We start from the raw sequence: 15,807 nt of genomic DNA, 5'->3' as shown, positions 1-15,807 counted from the left end.
TTTATTTAAAGTAGTGTATTTATGAAAATGTAATTTATAACCATTTTTTTCCCACTGGTAATGCACAATATAATCACAACAAATTTTGTGACATGTGCTCATGACAATAAATCTGATTTGGAAACTATTAATCCAAATAAGAATTGTTTATTGTCACAAAATACCTAGTGCAGTGAGAAGGGTTCTTCTGTGAACAGAGTAACTTTCATGCAGCTGATGAAAGAGCACAATTTACAGAGTCTAGGATTACAATGTAAAGAAAGATCTAATAGCACCAAGCAAGGGCAGCAGGATAAATGTTCAGACACAACAAGATTTAAAAGAAAGATTAGTTATGTACAACATCAGAGTGCAGGGTGAGCAGAGTAGAATGGCTGTACCTTGTAAGAAGAGAGGACTTGCTTGGAGCAGAAGAGTGCAGGTAGTTGGAGGTAAGTTTTGATGAGAATCTTCAGGTAAAGAAATGTTGAGGGAGGACAGTCCAGAGCTTGAGGGTATGGAAGACACCGCTACCAGTGATCTGGAAGAAGAGAGCAGCACAGTTAGTGTAGTGGTTAGTGGACCCCTGTTAAGGCACCAGTGACCCAGGTTCAAATCTTGTGTTGTTTGCACCCTCTCCCCATGTCTGTGTGGGTTTTCTCTGGGTGCTCTGGTTTCCTTCCACCCTTCAAAATACAGAGGTTGTAGGATAATTGGGTATTAGGGCAACACAGGCTAATGGGCTGGAAAGACCTGTTCTCGTGATGCACGTCAAAATTTAAAACCTAAAACATTTTAAACACCAACTAAAAGTTTGATCTGGTTCTACCTTTCAAATACAATGTCGTAGTGGTCAAATTGCTCATCCTTTGTAGAACCTTCCCCATTATTTCAGTGTATAATCCTGTGTGGAGCAGATGAAGGAAGCTCCATGTCTGACCTGATTAAAACAGAGTTAGAATGAATATCAACACTTTTTTCAGTGTTTCAAGGCAAATCACTTACTTTGGATAGTTCTATTTTTTGTGTTATAAAGGACACTGACCTGCTGAGTTTCTCCAGTGTTGTTTTAACTTCCATCACTGTCGGCAGACCTTCAAGTTTAACTTTTGGATACTTGTTTTGATGTTGAATTGATCTTTTCATTAGTCTGAATGATTAAATGGATTTTAATCCCAAGCAATCTCTTTGCATCTATCTCTTATGAAAATCTAGGTTTTTTGAACAGCTACTGTAGATCTCCTCTTAGTCTTAGCCCCACCCAAGTAGGCTCATGCCATCTTATTGTGAAAGTCCAAATGAATTGGACCATTTTGGCGCTGCACTCTTGCCACCATTCAAGGGTGTTTACGACCTAGCTAAAGTGCCTCGAAGTGGTTGCAATACTTGGCTGTGATGGAACAATGTTTTAGAAAGGTGCAGTGGAATTTGTTCTTGTCTTCCATGCTCTTGGTCGGTTTCTTCAACAGACTGGAAGGGGCACTTTATATTTTAAAACATTCGGGAGTATATATTTTACTTTTTGCTCGAGCAGTTTTTAAAATTGTGCATCTTATTTTACACCCCATTTTGGAATTTCTCATGAAATTAATCTGATCAGTTTTTACCTCATTAAATTTCACCCAAAACTTGCCTGTTCATTTTATCAGTTTGCCTTGGTCTTTAATTTTAATCACATTTTCAAGTAATTTCACCCAAAACTTGCCTGTTCATTTTATCAGTTTGCCTTGGTCTTTAATTTTAATCACATTTTCAAGTTCAAATTCTGCAATGAAGCCCATTGTCACCTCAGCCATTCTTGAGGTGACCTGATTAGCGCCACACTATTGCAGTGCCAGCAATTGGGGAGCAGGGCTCACTGTCTATAAGGAGTTTGTATGTTCTCTCCATGTCTGTGTTGGTTTTCCAGAGTCTGGTTTCTTCCCACCCTTCAAAAATGTATGGGGTGGGGGGGAGGTGGTGGTGGTGGTGGTTGTCAATTGGGCAGCATGGGCTCGTGGGCTGAAAGGGCCTGTTCCTGTGCTACATGGTCTATATGCAGTATACCATTACACACAGTTACACCAATCCCATTTTATCTTGCCCACATTTCCATCTGCTCCCCCACACAGCGGGGGAAACTCAGTGTCTAACTTCTGATACCAGGAGTGTAGAATTAGTTAGAATGAGAAACTTTATTCCCTGGAGGCAGGAGGGTGAGGGATGACATGACAGTTTTTTTTAAAAACTCACTAGGGGCATAGCTCAGTGAATAGTCCCAGTTTTTCCCCAGTGTAAAAGAATCTAAAACTAAAGGGGGTAGGTTTAAAATGAGAGGAAAAAGATTTAAAGGGAACCCGATAGATATCTTTTTTTCAGTGGTTTATGGATGAAAAAGTCGTAGAGGCAGGTATACTTGCAATGTTTTTTTTTTAAAACACACATTGAGAGAGGTGTACAGATCGGAGAGATGGGCCAAACACAGGCAAGTGGTTCAGGTCGACACCTTGGCTAGTATGGATGAACAGGCCAAATGGCCTGCTTCTATACTGAATAACTGAGTTCACTGACCCTCCTGCTTTTGGGATATGGGGAGAAAATGGTGCACCCAGGAGAGACCCGTACAGTCACAGGAGAATGTGCGCAGACACCACCTGAGGCCATGAAACAGCAAGTCCATGTCATTCTTTCATTGCCTTAATCAGGAAATTAGTGTCAACCAGGAAGATCAATTGTATTAATTGATGTCTTGGCAAATATCAGTGTATGCCTGACAAACTGTTTGCTGCTACTCCACACAGTATGTTATTTGTTCATTGCAGTTTGTAGATGGGGTTAGAACTCACCCCTTGAATTCACAACTATTTTCTATTCCCACAGTTTCAGTACCATGGACAGTGCAGTCCACTGATCTGTGTCAAGTATTTCATGGAAAGTATTCTAAAATGTGTATCTGAGCACTTTGATCACAATTCACACTTTATAATTACCTATCATTTAATTCTAAAATTGTAATTTTAATCTGCCTCCTATCAAAATGTAGCAATTCCATTAATAAAGGTAGGGAAGAAAGACTAATCTCAATTTTACACACTACTCCCTGCACTTTTAGTTCATTATTGAACTACCTGCTATATGTAAGTTTGGGCTAAATAGCACGTAAAGTAAATCTTTTCACTATCTTAATACACATGACAATAAACAATTCTATTTAATTTTAACAAAAGAACAGCTCGTGAAAATTTTCTTGGCTTTGAGCAACTCAACATTTTTTTTGTCTTTGCCAAACTTACTTATCAAACCATCCACATTCCCATTCCAGTTATCCAAGTATATGACAAGCAACAGGAGGTCCCAGCACTGATCCACAAGTCAGAAAAACATCCCTCTGCTATTGTCCTCAAACTCTTATTGCAAAGCCAACTTTGGATCCAATTTGCCAGTGCACCTTTGATCCCATGTGCCCTAACTTTCTGGACCATCCACCAGTATGTGGATCTGACAAAGGCCATGTATACAATCTCTACTGCCTTTCCTTCCTCACCTTTCTTAGTTTCCACCTCAAAACACTCAGATTTATCCTCTCCCCTCAACAAACAGCATGCTTAGTGCAATGCCATTACAGTGCCAGCAAGCTGGGTTTGAATCCTGTGCTGTCTGTAAGGAGTTTGTGTGCTCTCCTCAGGTCTGCATGTGTTTGGCTGGAAGGCCTGGATTCCAGGAGAAGCTGTTCCTTTTCATTTTCACACAGTGGTGGGGGTGTAGAATGAATTCCTAGCTGAAGAGGTGAATGCAGGCTTAATTTAAGAAGAATTTAGACAGGTACATGGATGGGAGAGATATGAAGGGCTGTGGACTCAGTGCAGGTCAGTGGGATGAGGCAGAAAAAATGGTCCAGCACAGATGAGGAGTGCTGAAGGGGCCTGTTACTGTGCTGGTAATGCTCTAAGGTTCTATAGTTCTAAATCTTTGACTCATCCTACTTTTTCTTACCCTTACAAGAATATGCTGGCTCTGGACCCTTTTAAACACCTCCCATTTACCACACGCGTAGCTGCGCCCAATTGAAATCCGCCCTCCCTCAGTTTAAGTCCTTGACTCAATGCCAACCTTGTCCTTTTGCAGTTGTGTTCCTTGTTCCCACCATGAGCCTCCTCATCGTCTCCTCATAATCAAGGACATTTTCTTCCCTTTTTTAAAAAAAAAACCCTCAGGTGCATTGTAGCCCCTCACACTGAGGTAATCCCACTCATTATTGGGAAAGTGAAAATCCCAACTTTGACCTCCACTCTGTTAGTGCACCCAGACTGCAGTTCTTGTAATGCTCTCAGTGAGTTGGCAAACCTTGTATAAACTCCATCAAAATAAAATCACTAAGTAATCCCTGCGCCATCGATGCTCTGTGATGAGTAAGGGATTGCTTAAGGTGATCTGAGTGGAAAGAAAGTTTGAAAACCACTGTTTTAATTGTCCCTCATTGACTCGTCATGTGCACGGTTTCATAACTCCAAAGGAAATAGGCCAATGACAAATTTTCTCAAGCAAAATATTTCAGTAACAATTGGGTCCAGAGCAGTGATTCTCAACCTTCCCTTCCCACCTTAAGCAATCCTTTTCTAATCAGAGTGGAAAGAAAAAGGTTGAGAACCACTGTACAATCGACACCAGTCCCTCCAGGATATTCTCCATGAGGTGCCAATATAATGGTCTCCCTTATCAGCAATATGTCGCTCTGAACTTCTGCTTCCAAACTCAGAGTGTTGCGGAGCTATCTAGTGGATTTGAGACAACTAAATTATGGATGAGGACAAAAAGCGGGAGATAGGTGAGGAAATCCAGTAGATCCAGGTTTCTGGTGTGTTGGAGTTCTTGTCGGACTTTCTCTTCGTGCAGCTGACTGATTCCACCAGCCTTTAACTCCAGCAGAAACTGCTCGACCGTCATCATGTTCGACCCTGCTTCGAGATTACACAGGAATAGTTGCTGTGAAATCAGAAGGAATTCCTTGATTACTAGATTTTCACAACAGTCAGAATCTATGACCACCTGCATTTTTAACCAGTGTGTGAAATATCGTCTTGCAACTAGCTGTCATTTCATCCCACTCTAGCTTAGCTGGTCTTTTTACCAACTGAAGATCTGTGGGGAAATAGGGAGTTTGTTGGGGTTAGGAAGTGTTGGGGGAACTAATTATTTTGAACATTTGGCAGCTTTTTTAAAAGTTCTTGTGAAATCTGTGTCCACTGTCCTTTCTGTATTTCAACAGCTGTGGAGGCCAGGTTGTTGGCTGTATTTAAGGCAGAGACTGATAGGGGCCTCAATAGTCAGGGTATCAAAGGTTATGGGGAGAAGGCAGAAGAGTGGGGCTGAGTGGGAGAATGGATCATCTTGTGATGGAATGGTGGGGCAGAATCAACAGGCTGAATGGCCTACTCATCCTGTATCTTATGGTCTTAAACATCCTCTGATGGAGGAACAATGTCCGGTCTCTCATCAGTGCTATTGGTAACATGTAACCTGTCGGGTGATTGACAACTAAACCAGCTCCCCCACCAGGCTTGCCTGGTGCAGAGGGAGGCTAGACACCCCTGCAGGATGAAAAACAAGGCTGGACAAATCCTCTCGCAGGCCATTGAGCAAACACGTGCTGTGAAGCGTGGAAAGGGCATCCCTTGCATTGATGCTTGTTCTAGCCATTCACTAGAACAGAACTACACCCCCCCAGCTGTCTTGGATCTCACCATGCCACTGGATCCTGGAGGGGATGTTGATAGGGTGGGTCTAACCCCATCTCACCTAAATCTATTCACGCACATGTTGTTCCTTTCTGAGGAGTGGGGTATACTCCTATCAAGCCTCACAAATGGACTGAAAGGAACCATCATCATCCCATGGGATGGGTAGCTACAAGATGGAGGAACTTAGCAGGTTGAGCAGTATCAGTGGGAGAAAAGAAAATGATTAACATTTCAAACTGATCACTTTATCCAGACTGGACAATGCATTTGGCACAGGGTGGGAGAGATGAGGCAGGGGCCACATTGGACTGGTGAACCAGGGGGAGGTGAAACATGATGGGGAGAGCCAGAAGATTAGCCAATGCCAGACAAAGAGGGGAGAGAGACAAGGGGTCAGGTGGAGGATGGGCGAGTCCCACGGGCTGGGCGAGTCCCACGGGCTGGGCGAGTCCCACGGGCTGGGCGAGTCCCACGGGCTGGGCGAGTCCCACGGGCTGGGCGAGTCCCACGGGCTGGGCGAGTCCCACGGGCTGGGCGAGTCCCACGGGCTGGGCGAGTCCCACGGGCTGGGCGAGTCCCACGGGCTGGGCGAGTCCCACGGGCTGGGCGAGTCCCACGGGCTGGGCGAGTCCCACGGGCTGGGCGAGTCCCACGGGCTGGGCGAGTCCCACGGGCTGGGCGAGTCCCACGGGCTGGGCGAGTCCCACGGGCTGGGCGAGTCCCACGGGCTGGGCGAGTCCCACGGGCTGGGCGAGTCCCACGGGCTGGGCGAGTCCCACGGGCTGGGCGAGTCCCACGGGCTGGGCGAGTCCCACGGGCTGGGCGAGTCCCACGGGCTGGGCGAGTCCCACGGGCTGGGCGAGTCCCACGGGCTGGGCGAGTCCCACGGGCTGGGCGAGTCCCACGGGCTGGGCGAGTCCCACGGGCTGGGCGAGTCCCACGGGCTGGGCGAGTCCCACGGGCTGGGCGAGTCCCACGGGCTGGGCGAGTCCCACGGGCTGGGCGAGTCCCACGGGCTGGGCGAGTCCCACGGGCTGGGCGAGTCCCACGGGCTGGGCGAGTCCCACGGGCTGGGCGAGTCCCACGGGCTGGGCGAGTCCCACGGGCTGGGCGAGTCCCACGGGCTGGGCGAGTCCCACGGGCTGGGCGAGTCCCACGGGCTGGGCGAGTCCCACGGGCTGGGCGAGTCCCACGGGCTGGGCGAGTCCCACGGGCTGGGCGAGTCCCACGGGCTGGGCGAGTCCCACGGGCTGGGCGAGTCCCACGGGCTGGGCGAGTCCCACGGGCTGGGCGAGTCCCACGGGCTGGGCGAGTCCCACGGGCTGGGCGAGTCCCACGGGCTGGGCGAGTCCCACGGGCTGGGCGAGTCCCACGGGCTGGGCGAGTCCCACGGGCTGGGCGAGTCCCACGGGCTGGGCGAGTCCCACGGGCTGGGCGAGTCCCACGGGCTGGGCGAGTCCCACGGGCTGGGCGAGTCCCACGGGCTGGGCGAGTCCCACGGGCTGGGCGAGTCCCACGGGCTGGGCGAGTCCCACGGGCTGGGCGAGTCCCACGGGCTGGGCGAGTCCCACGGGCTGGGCGAGTCCCACGGGCTGGGCGAGTCCCACGGGCTGGGCGAGTCCCACGGGCTGGGCGAGTCCCACGGGCTGGGCGAGTCCCACGGGCTGGGCGAGTCCCACGGGCTGGGCGAGTCCCACGGGCTGGGCGAGTCCCACGGGCTGGGCGAGTCCCACGGGCTGGGCGAGTCCCACGGGCTGGGCGAGTCCCACGGGCTGGGCGAGTCCCACGGGCTGGGCGAGTCCCACGGGCTGGGCGAGTCCCACGGGCTGGGCGAGTCCCACGGGCTGGGCGAGTCCCACGGGCTGGGCGAGTCCCACGGGCTGGGCGAGTCCCACGGGCTGGGCGAGTCCCACGGGCTGGGCGAGTCCCACGGGCTGGGCGAGTCCCACGGGCTGGGCGAGTCCCACGGGCTGGGCGAGTCCCACGGGCTGGGCGAGTCCCACGGGCTGGGCGAGTCCCACGGGCTGGGCGAGTCCCACGGGCTGGGCGAGTCCCACGGGCTGGGCGAGTCCCACGGGCTGGGCGAGTCCCACGGGCTGGGCGAGTCCCACGGGCTGGGCGAGTCCCACGGGCTGGGCGAGTCCCACGGGCTGGGCGAGTCCCACGGGCTGGGCGAGTCCCACGGGCTGGGCGAGTCCCACGGGCTGGGCGAGTCCCACGGGCTGGGCGAGTCCCACGGGCTGGGCGAGTCCCACGGGCTGGGCGAGTCCCACGGGCTGGGCGAGTCCCACGGGCTGGGCGAGTCCCACGGGCTGGGCGAGTCCCACGGGCTGGGCGAGTCCCACGGGCTGGGCGAGTCCCACGGGCTGGGCGAGTCCCACGGGCTGGGCGAGTCCCACGGGCTGGGCGAGTCCCACGGGCTGGGCGAGTCCCACGGGCTGGGCGAGTCCCACGGGCTGGGCGAGTCCCACGGGCTGGGCGAGTCCCACGGGCTGGGCGAGTCCCACGGGCTGGGCGAGTCCCACGGGCTGGGCGAGTCCCACGGGCTGGGCGAGTCCCACGGGCTGGGCGAGTCCCACGGGCTGGGCGAGTCCCACGGGCTGGGCGAGTCCCACGGGCTGGGCGAGTCCCACGGGCTGGGCGAGTCCCACGGGCTGGGCGAGTCCCACGGGCTGGGCGAGTCCCACGGGCTGGGCGAGTCCCACGGGCTGGGCGAGTCCCACGGGCTGGGCGAGTCCCACGGGCTGGGCGAGTCCCACGGGCTGGGCGAGTCCCACGGGCTGGGCGAGTCCCACGGGCTGGGCGAGTCCCACGGGCTGGGCGAGTCCCACGGGCTGGGCGAGTCCCACGGGCTGGGCGAGTCCCACGGGCTGGGCGAGTCCCACGGGCTGGGCGAGTCCCACGGGCTGGGCGAGTCCCACGGGCTGGGCGAGTCCCACGGGCTGGGCGAGTCCCACGGGCTGGGCGAGTCCCACGGGCTGGGCGAGTCCCACGGGCTGGGCGAGTCCCACGGGCTGGGCGAGTCCCACGGGCTGGGCGAGTCCCACGGGCTGGGCGAGTCCCACGGGCTGGGCGAGTCCCACGGGCTGGGCGAGTCCCACGGGCTGGGCGAGTCCCACGGGCTGGGCGAGTCCCACGGGCTGGGCGAGTCCCACGGGCTGGGCGAGTCCCACGGGCTGGGCGAGTCCCACGGGCTGGGCGAGTCCCACGGGCTGGGCGAGTCCCACGGGCTGGGCGAGTCCCACGGGCTGGGCGAGTCCCACGGGCTGGGCGAGTCCCACGGGCTGGGCGAGTCCCACGGGCTGGGCGAGTCCCACGGGCTGGGCGAGTCCCACGGGCTGGGCGAGTCCCACGGGCTGGGCGAGTCCCACGGGCTGGGCGAGTCCCACGGGCTGGGCGAGTCCCACGGGCTGGGCGAGTCCCACGGGCTGGGCGAGTCCCACGGGCTGGGCGAGTCCCACGGGCTGGGCGAGTCCCACGGGCTGGGCGAGTCCCACGGGCTGGGCGAGTCCCACGGGCTGGGCGAGTCCCACGGGCTGGGCGAGTCCCACGGGCTGGGCGAGTCCCACGGGCTGGGCGAGTCCCACGGGCTGGGCGAGTCCCACGGGCTGGGCGAGTCCCACGGGCTGGGCGAGTCCCACGGGCTGGGCGAGTCCCACGGGCTGGGCGAGTCCCACGGGCTGGGCGAGTCCCACGGGCTGGGCGAGTCCCACGGGCTGGGCGAGTCCCACGGGCTGGGCGAGTCCCACGGGCTGGGCGAGTCCCACGGGCTGGGCGAGTCCCACGGGCTGGGCGAGTCCCACGGGCTGGGCGAGTCCCACGGGCTGGGCGAGTCCCACGGGCTGGGCGAGTCCCACGGGCTGGGCGAGTCCCACGGGCTGGGCGAGTCCCACGGGCTGGGCGAGTCCCACGGGCTGGGCGAGTCCCACGGGCTGGGCGAGTCCCACGGGCTGGGCGAGTCCCACGGGCTGGGCGAGTCCCACGGGCTGGGCGAGTCCCACGGGCTGGGCGAGTCCCACGGGCTGGGCGAGTCCCACGGGCTGGGCGAGTCCCACGGGCTGGGCGAGTCCCACGGGCTGGGCGAGTCCCACGGGCTGGGCGAGTCCCACGGGCTGGGCGAGTCCCACGGGCTGGGCGAGTCCCACGGGCTGGGCGAGTCCCACGGGCTGGGCGAGTCCCACGGGCTGGGCGAGTCCCACGGGCTGGGCGAGTCCCACGGGCTGGGCGAGTCCCACGGGCTGGGCGAGTCCCACGGGCTGGGCGAGTCCCACGGGCTGGGCGAGTCCCACGGGCTGGGCGAGTCCCACGGGCTGGGCGAGTCCCACGGGCTGGGCGAGTCCCACGGGCTGGGCGAGTCCCACGGGCTGGGCGAGTCCCACGGGCTGGGCGAGTCCCACGGGCTGGGCGAGTCCCACGGGCTGGGCGAGTCCCACGGGCTGGGCGAGTCCCACGGGCTGGGCGAGTCCCACGGGCTGGGCGAGTCCCACGGGCTGGGCGAGTCCCACGGGCTGGGCGAGTCCCACGGGCTGGGCGAGTCCCACGGGCTGGGCGAGTCCCACGGGCTGGGCGAGTCCCACGGGCTGGGCGAGTCCCACGGGCTGGGCGAGTCCCACGGGCTGGGCGAGTCCCACGGGCTGGGCGAGTCCCACGGGCTGGGCGAGTCCCACGGGCTGGGCGAGTCCCACGGGCTGGGCGAGTCCCACGGGCTGGGCGAGTCCCACGGGCTGGGCGAGTCCCACGGGCTGGGCGAGTCCCACGGGCTGGGCGAGTCCCACGGGCTGGGCGAGTCCCACGGGCTGGGCGAGTCCCACGGGCTGGGCGAGTCCCACGGGCTGGGCGAGTCCCACGGGCTGGGCGAGTCCCACGGGCTGGGCGAGTCCCACGGGCTGGGCGAGTCCCACGGGCTGGGCGAGTCCCACGGGCTGGGCGAGTCCCACGGGCTGGGCGAGTCCCACGGGCTGGGCGAGTCCCACGGGCTGGGCGAGTCCCACGGGCTGGGCGAGTCCCACGGGCTGGGCGAGTCCCACGGGCTGGGCGAGTCCCACGGGCTGGGCGAGTCCCACGGGCTGGGCGAGTCCCACGGGCTGGGCGAGTCCCACGGGCTGGGCGAGTCCCACGGGCTGGGCGAGTCCCACGGGCTGGGCGAGTCCCACGGGCTGGGCGAGTCCCACGGGCTGGGCGAGTCCCACGGGCTGGGCGAGTCCCACGGGCTGGGCGAGTCCCACGGGCTGGGCGAGTCCCACGGGCTGGGCGAGTCCCACGGGCTGGGCGAGTCCCACGGGCTGGGCGAGTCCCACGGGCTGGGCGAGTCCCACGGGCTGGGCGAGTCCCACGGGCTGGGCGAGTCCCACGGGCTGGGCGAGTCCCACGGGCTGGGCGAGTCCCACGGGCTGGGCGAGTCCCACGGGCTGGGCGAGTCCCACGGGCTGGGCGAGTCCCACGGGCTGGGCGAGTCCCACGGGCTGGGCGAGTCCCACGGGCTGGGCGAGTCCCACGGGCTGGGCGAGTCCCACGGGCTGGGCGAGTCCCACGGGCTGGGCGAGTCCCACGGGCTGGGCGAGTCCCACGGGCTGGGCGAGTCCCACGGGCTGGGCGAGTCCCACGGGCTGGGCGAGTCCCACGGGCTGGGCGAGTCCCACGGGCTGGGCGAGTCCCACGGGCTGGGCGAGTCCCACGGGCTGGGCGAGTCCCACGGGCTGGGCGAGTCCCACGGGCTGGGCGAGTCCCACGGGCTGGGCGAGTCCCACGGGCTGGGCGAGTCCCACGGGCTGGGCGAGTCCCACGGGCTGGGCGAGTCCCACGGGCTGGGCGAGTCCCACGGGCTGGGCGAGTCCCACGGGCTGGGCGAGTCCCACGGGCTGGGCGAGTCCCACGGGCTGGGCGAGTCCCACGGGCTGGGCGAGTCCCACGGGCTGGGCGAGTCCCACGGGCTGGGCGAGTCCCACGGGCTGGGCGAGTCCCACGGGCTGGGCGAGTCCCACGGGCTGGGCGAGTCCCACGGGCTGGGCGAGTCCCACGGGCTGGGCGAGTCCCACGGGCTGGGCGAGTCCCACGGGCTGGGCGAGTCCCACGGGCTGGGCGAGTCCCACGGGCTGGGCGAGTCCCACGGGCTGGGCGAGTCCCACGGGCTGGGCGAGTCCCACGGGCTGGGCGAGTCCCACGGGCTGGGCGAGTCCCACGGGCTGGGCGAGTCCCACGGGCTGGGCGAGTCCCACGGGCTGGGCGAGTCCCACGGGCTGGGCGAGTCCCACGGGCTGGGCGAGTCCCACGGGCTGGGCGAGTCCCACGGGCTGGGCGAGTCCCACGGGCTGGGCGAGTCCCACGGGCTGGGCGAGTCCCACGGGCTGGGCGAGTCCCACGGGCTGGGCGAGTCCCACGGGCTGGGCGAGTCCCACGGGCTGGGCGAGTCCCACGGGCTGGGCGAGTCCCACGGGCTGGGCGAGTCCCACGGGCTGGGCGAGTCCCACGGGCTGGGCGAGTCCCACGGGCTGGGCGAGTCCCACGGGCTGGGCGAGTCCCACGGGCTGGGCGAGTCCCACGGGCTGGGCGAGTCCCACGGGCTGGGCGAGTCCCACGGGCTGGGCGAGTCCCACGGGCTGGGCGAGTCCCACGGGCTGGGCGAGTCCCACGGGCTGGGCGAGTCCCACGGGCTGGGCGAGTCCCACGGGCTGGGCGAGTCCCACGGGCTGGGCGAGTCCCACGGGCTGGGCGAGTCCCACGGGCTGGGCGAGTCCCACGGGCTGCCAGTGCTGGAATCTGGAGTCTGTGAGGAGATGGGAGTGGAAACTTCCACCACAGACTGTGCCTAAGTTTGAACCTCATCTGAATGACAGAACTTCTATGAGAAGAAGACCAAGCTATCAACTTGTATCACCTTGGTGAAGGACTCGAGCCCAAAACATTAGTTCTGTATCTTTATCTTTGCTATTTAAATATCACTGTATTTAAGGACTCTTACTTTTGCACTTTATTGAACTTTTTCTCTCCCTATCCCACAGTCAGTTTCTTTATTTGTTTACATGTGTACCTTGTGTATAGTTTTTTTGTACTATCAATAAGTGGTAAATTTTGCTTGGCCCACAGGAAAAAGAATCTCAAGGTTGTATGTAATCTCATTTATGTACTCTGACAATAATTTCTGAACTTTAAAGTACATTGTTTGGCCTGCTGAGTTTAGCCAGCATTGTGTTTTTACTATATGTCAACTTATTATGCATTTAAATCTATAAAATGGGTCTTAAATGCTTACAGCATCTCAGGCCATCACAAAAACTCAACTCCGCCTGCATCTCTCGCTGTCTTGGAAGTGCTGCTAAAATACTAAAGGACCTATCCCACCCTGTTTACATGCTCTTCTTTCCCCCCCACCCCCAGCTTCCATTAGCAGAAGGTACACATGCTTGAGAAAACTAACCTCTAGATTTAAGGGCAGTTTCTTTCCTGCTGCTATCAGACTTCAATGAATCTCGGCAAAATGCAATAGTCTGCAGATGCTGTGATTGTAGTGAAAACAGAACTGCTGGAGGAACTCAGCCGGTCTCGCAGCGTCCATAGGAGGTAAAGATATATTACTGACGTTTCGGGCCTGAGCCCTTCCACGAGATATGAGCATAAAGCAGGCGGGCGCCTGAATTAAAAGGCTGGGGAAGAAAGGGTGGGAGTGGAACACAGATCAACAGGCAAAAGGTGATCATTGGACATAGACAGGAAAGAGGAAAGGTGAGAATCTAGTCAAAAAGAAAAAGGCAGAACATGCAAGGATTAAGACACTAAAATCAGACAAGGCCCTTGAGGAATATAAGGATTGTAGGAAAGAGCTCAATTTCACACACTCTGAGTTACACTTTGGACTTCTGCTTCCCGGCCTGGTCGAAATAACTGGAACAATCCTTGGCAAAAGATAGGATTTTCAAGGCCAGATTGTGAGGTTTAAAGCCGTATCATCAATGGAGCAAAGTAGTGAAGGAAATGCTGAGACAAATGAGAAGATTCAAATGAATTTGTGCACTGCACAATGATTAGAAGGTGGAGACACAATAAAAAGAACGATTGATTAAAAGCTGCTTTCTGGCAGGCTCACCACGAACTCTAATGGTTTGCTCACATTATCCGCGCCTTTCCACAGTAATGAATTTCACAATGTACCCCTGTAACTAGAAGACTTCAGGCCTTAATGTTCCATTTCTTCCCCCATTGTTAGTGCACCTGTTTTTATTTTTGCACTCATTCCACATCCAATTTAATAACTTTCAGTAATCCCTTGGCTCGAACTCCAACACTTCAAAGCATTCAAGTTGGCCGGTCTAATTATAACGTGAAGAGGTGTAGACTGCCTCTCAGTGCTGCTTTCTATACCTGACGTGTCAAGGTGATTAGCATGCATCGTCTCCAATGCCACAGATTTTTATCTCAACGTGTTTTTTTTTCTCTCTGAATACAAGGGTCCAATTCAATTAAGTAGTGGCACAGATTTTTCACCTGGCTTACAGTCATACAGAAATGATGGGGGACCGCTGCTACAAATGCATCTCCAGTTTTCCAACGTGCATGCCGATGAACTCTTCTCAGTAGGAGAGGAGCGGCATTCAGCAACCAAAGCCTTATGTCGTGTGGTTCTTTGTTCAAATGTCTCCATGAGTCAACCTGCAAAATTATTTGTGACAAATGGAGGTCTAATTTGATTATAGATTGACCCATAACCCTTGTCCACTGAAGCTCTAGCCTGTCACAATGCACAACGACCTGGTGCGAGGTGAGGAACAGACCACAGAACTTGTGTTTATCTCAAATGTCGGAATTCATTTCCAGTTGCTGTGGCAACAGTTTCCTTAGGAATGGGACTGGACAGATGGTAACTAGATTACAATATTTACAAAGCCTCATAAGAGTCACCTTTGATGGACCTCTGTATTGTGAACATTGCCTCCCTCTGGGGCTGGAGACAGGTTTGGATTCCTACCATGGGCACTCTAAACTACTGGAGACCGGAGATCTATATCAGAGGGATCCTTGTATCTGCTGAATGACCTTCCCTGCCCTTCTAAAGGGTTGGGGAGCCCATCTGACCCTCCTTCCCTAGATCCATACAATAATACAGCACAGAAACAGGAAACATCTGCCCTTCTAGTCGGTGCTGAACCATTTTTCTACCTTGTCCCACTGACCTGCACCCAGTCCTTGACCCTCCGCACCCCTCTCATCCATGTACCTATCCAAATTCCTCTTAATTGTTAAAATTGAACCCGCATTCATCACTTCAGCTGGCAGCTCGTTCCAAACTCTCCACCACTCTCTGGGTGAAGTTGCCCCTCATGCTCCCCTTAAACTTTCCCCTTTCACCCTTAACCCATGACCTCTGGTTGTACCTCACCTACCCTCAGTGGAAAAAGCCTATTTACATTTAATCTCTCTATCCCCCTCATAATTTTAAATGCCTCTATCAAATCTCCCCTCATTCTTCTACCCTCCAGGGAATAAAGTCCTAAGCTGTTAAAACTTTTCACTGAAACTCAATCCCTGAAGTCCAGGCAACATCCTCATAAATCTTCTCGGTGCTCTTTCTATCTCATTGATATCTTTCCTGTAGTTTGGTGACCAAAACTGCACACAATCCTCCAAATTTGGCCTCACCAATGTCTTATACAACTTTACCATAACATCCCTGCTCCTGTACTCAATACTTTAATTTATGAAAGCCAAGAAGCTCTCTCAGAATCAGAATTTATTGTCACAAACAAGTCCTAAAATTTGGTGTTTTGCGGCAGCGTCATAGAGCAAACATTCATATTATAAACATCATATAATAATAAATGTAAAAAATAATAGTGCACTAAGAGTAAGTCTATAAGTCTATGGTTCATTGATCATTCAAGAATCTGATGGCAATGGGGAAGAAGCTGTCCTTGTACCTTTTTCCTTATGGTAGCAGAGTGAAGAGGGCATAGTCTGGGTGGTGGGAGTCTTTGAGGATAGAGGCTGCTTTTTTTTTAAAAGACACCACAAATGTATATGTCCTCGATGGAATGAGGAGAGTTCTCCTGAAACCAGCACCTCGAGGATTAAATTCCACCTGCCCCTCCACCCCCAACACTCCATCTGATCTATGCCCTTG

The 15,807-nt window shown here is 56.6% G+C and overlaps 1 protein-coding gene and 1 long non-coding RNA gene across 6 annotated transcripts in view; both read right to left on the bottom strand.

Annotated features, from left to right (window-relative positions):
* Positions 1-370: 370 nt before the first annotated feature.
* LOC138746266 (uncharacterized) lies at positions 371-1,656 on the bottom strand. The gene is made up of 3 exons (XR_011346827.1): positions 1,025-1,656; positions 809-919; positions 371-520 (listed from the first exon to the last, which is right to left on the bottom strand). It is a non-coding gene; the product is annotated as an uncharacterized lncRNA (long non-coding RNA).
* Positions 1,657-1,678: 22 nt separating this feature from the next.
* LOC138746261 (uncharacterized) overlaps positions 1,679-15,807 on the bottom strand; it is a 121,590-nt gene continuing 107,461 nt past the window's right edge. For all 5 annotated transcript variants that reach the window (XM_069904380.1, XM_069904381.1, XM_069904382.1 and 2 more), the window contains one exon: positions 1,679-4,941. In XM_069904380.1, the coding sequence (XP_069760481.1) occupies positions 4,711-4,941 (231 nt within the window). In that variant the 3' untranslated portion in view covers positions 1,679-4,710. The remainder of the gene's footprint in view (positions 4,942-15,807) is intronic.

This window comes from Narcine bancroftii, chromosome 11, assembly GCF_036971445.1.
Source record: "Narcine bancroftii isolate sNarBan1 chromosome 11, sNarBan1.hap1, whole genome shotgun sequence".
In the NCBI taxonomy this organism is placed as follows: Eukaryota; Metazoa; Chordata; class Chondrichthyes; order Torpediniformes; family Narcinidae; genus Narcine; species Narcine bancroftii.
The sequence above is the reverse complement of the archived record's forward strand: the minus strand, read 5'-3'. Positions and strand labels throughout refer to the sequence as shown.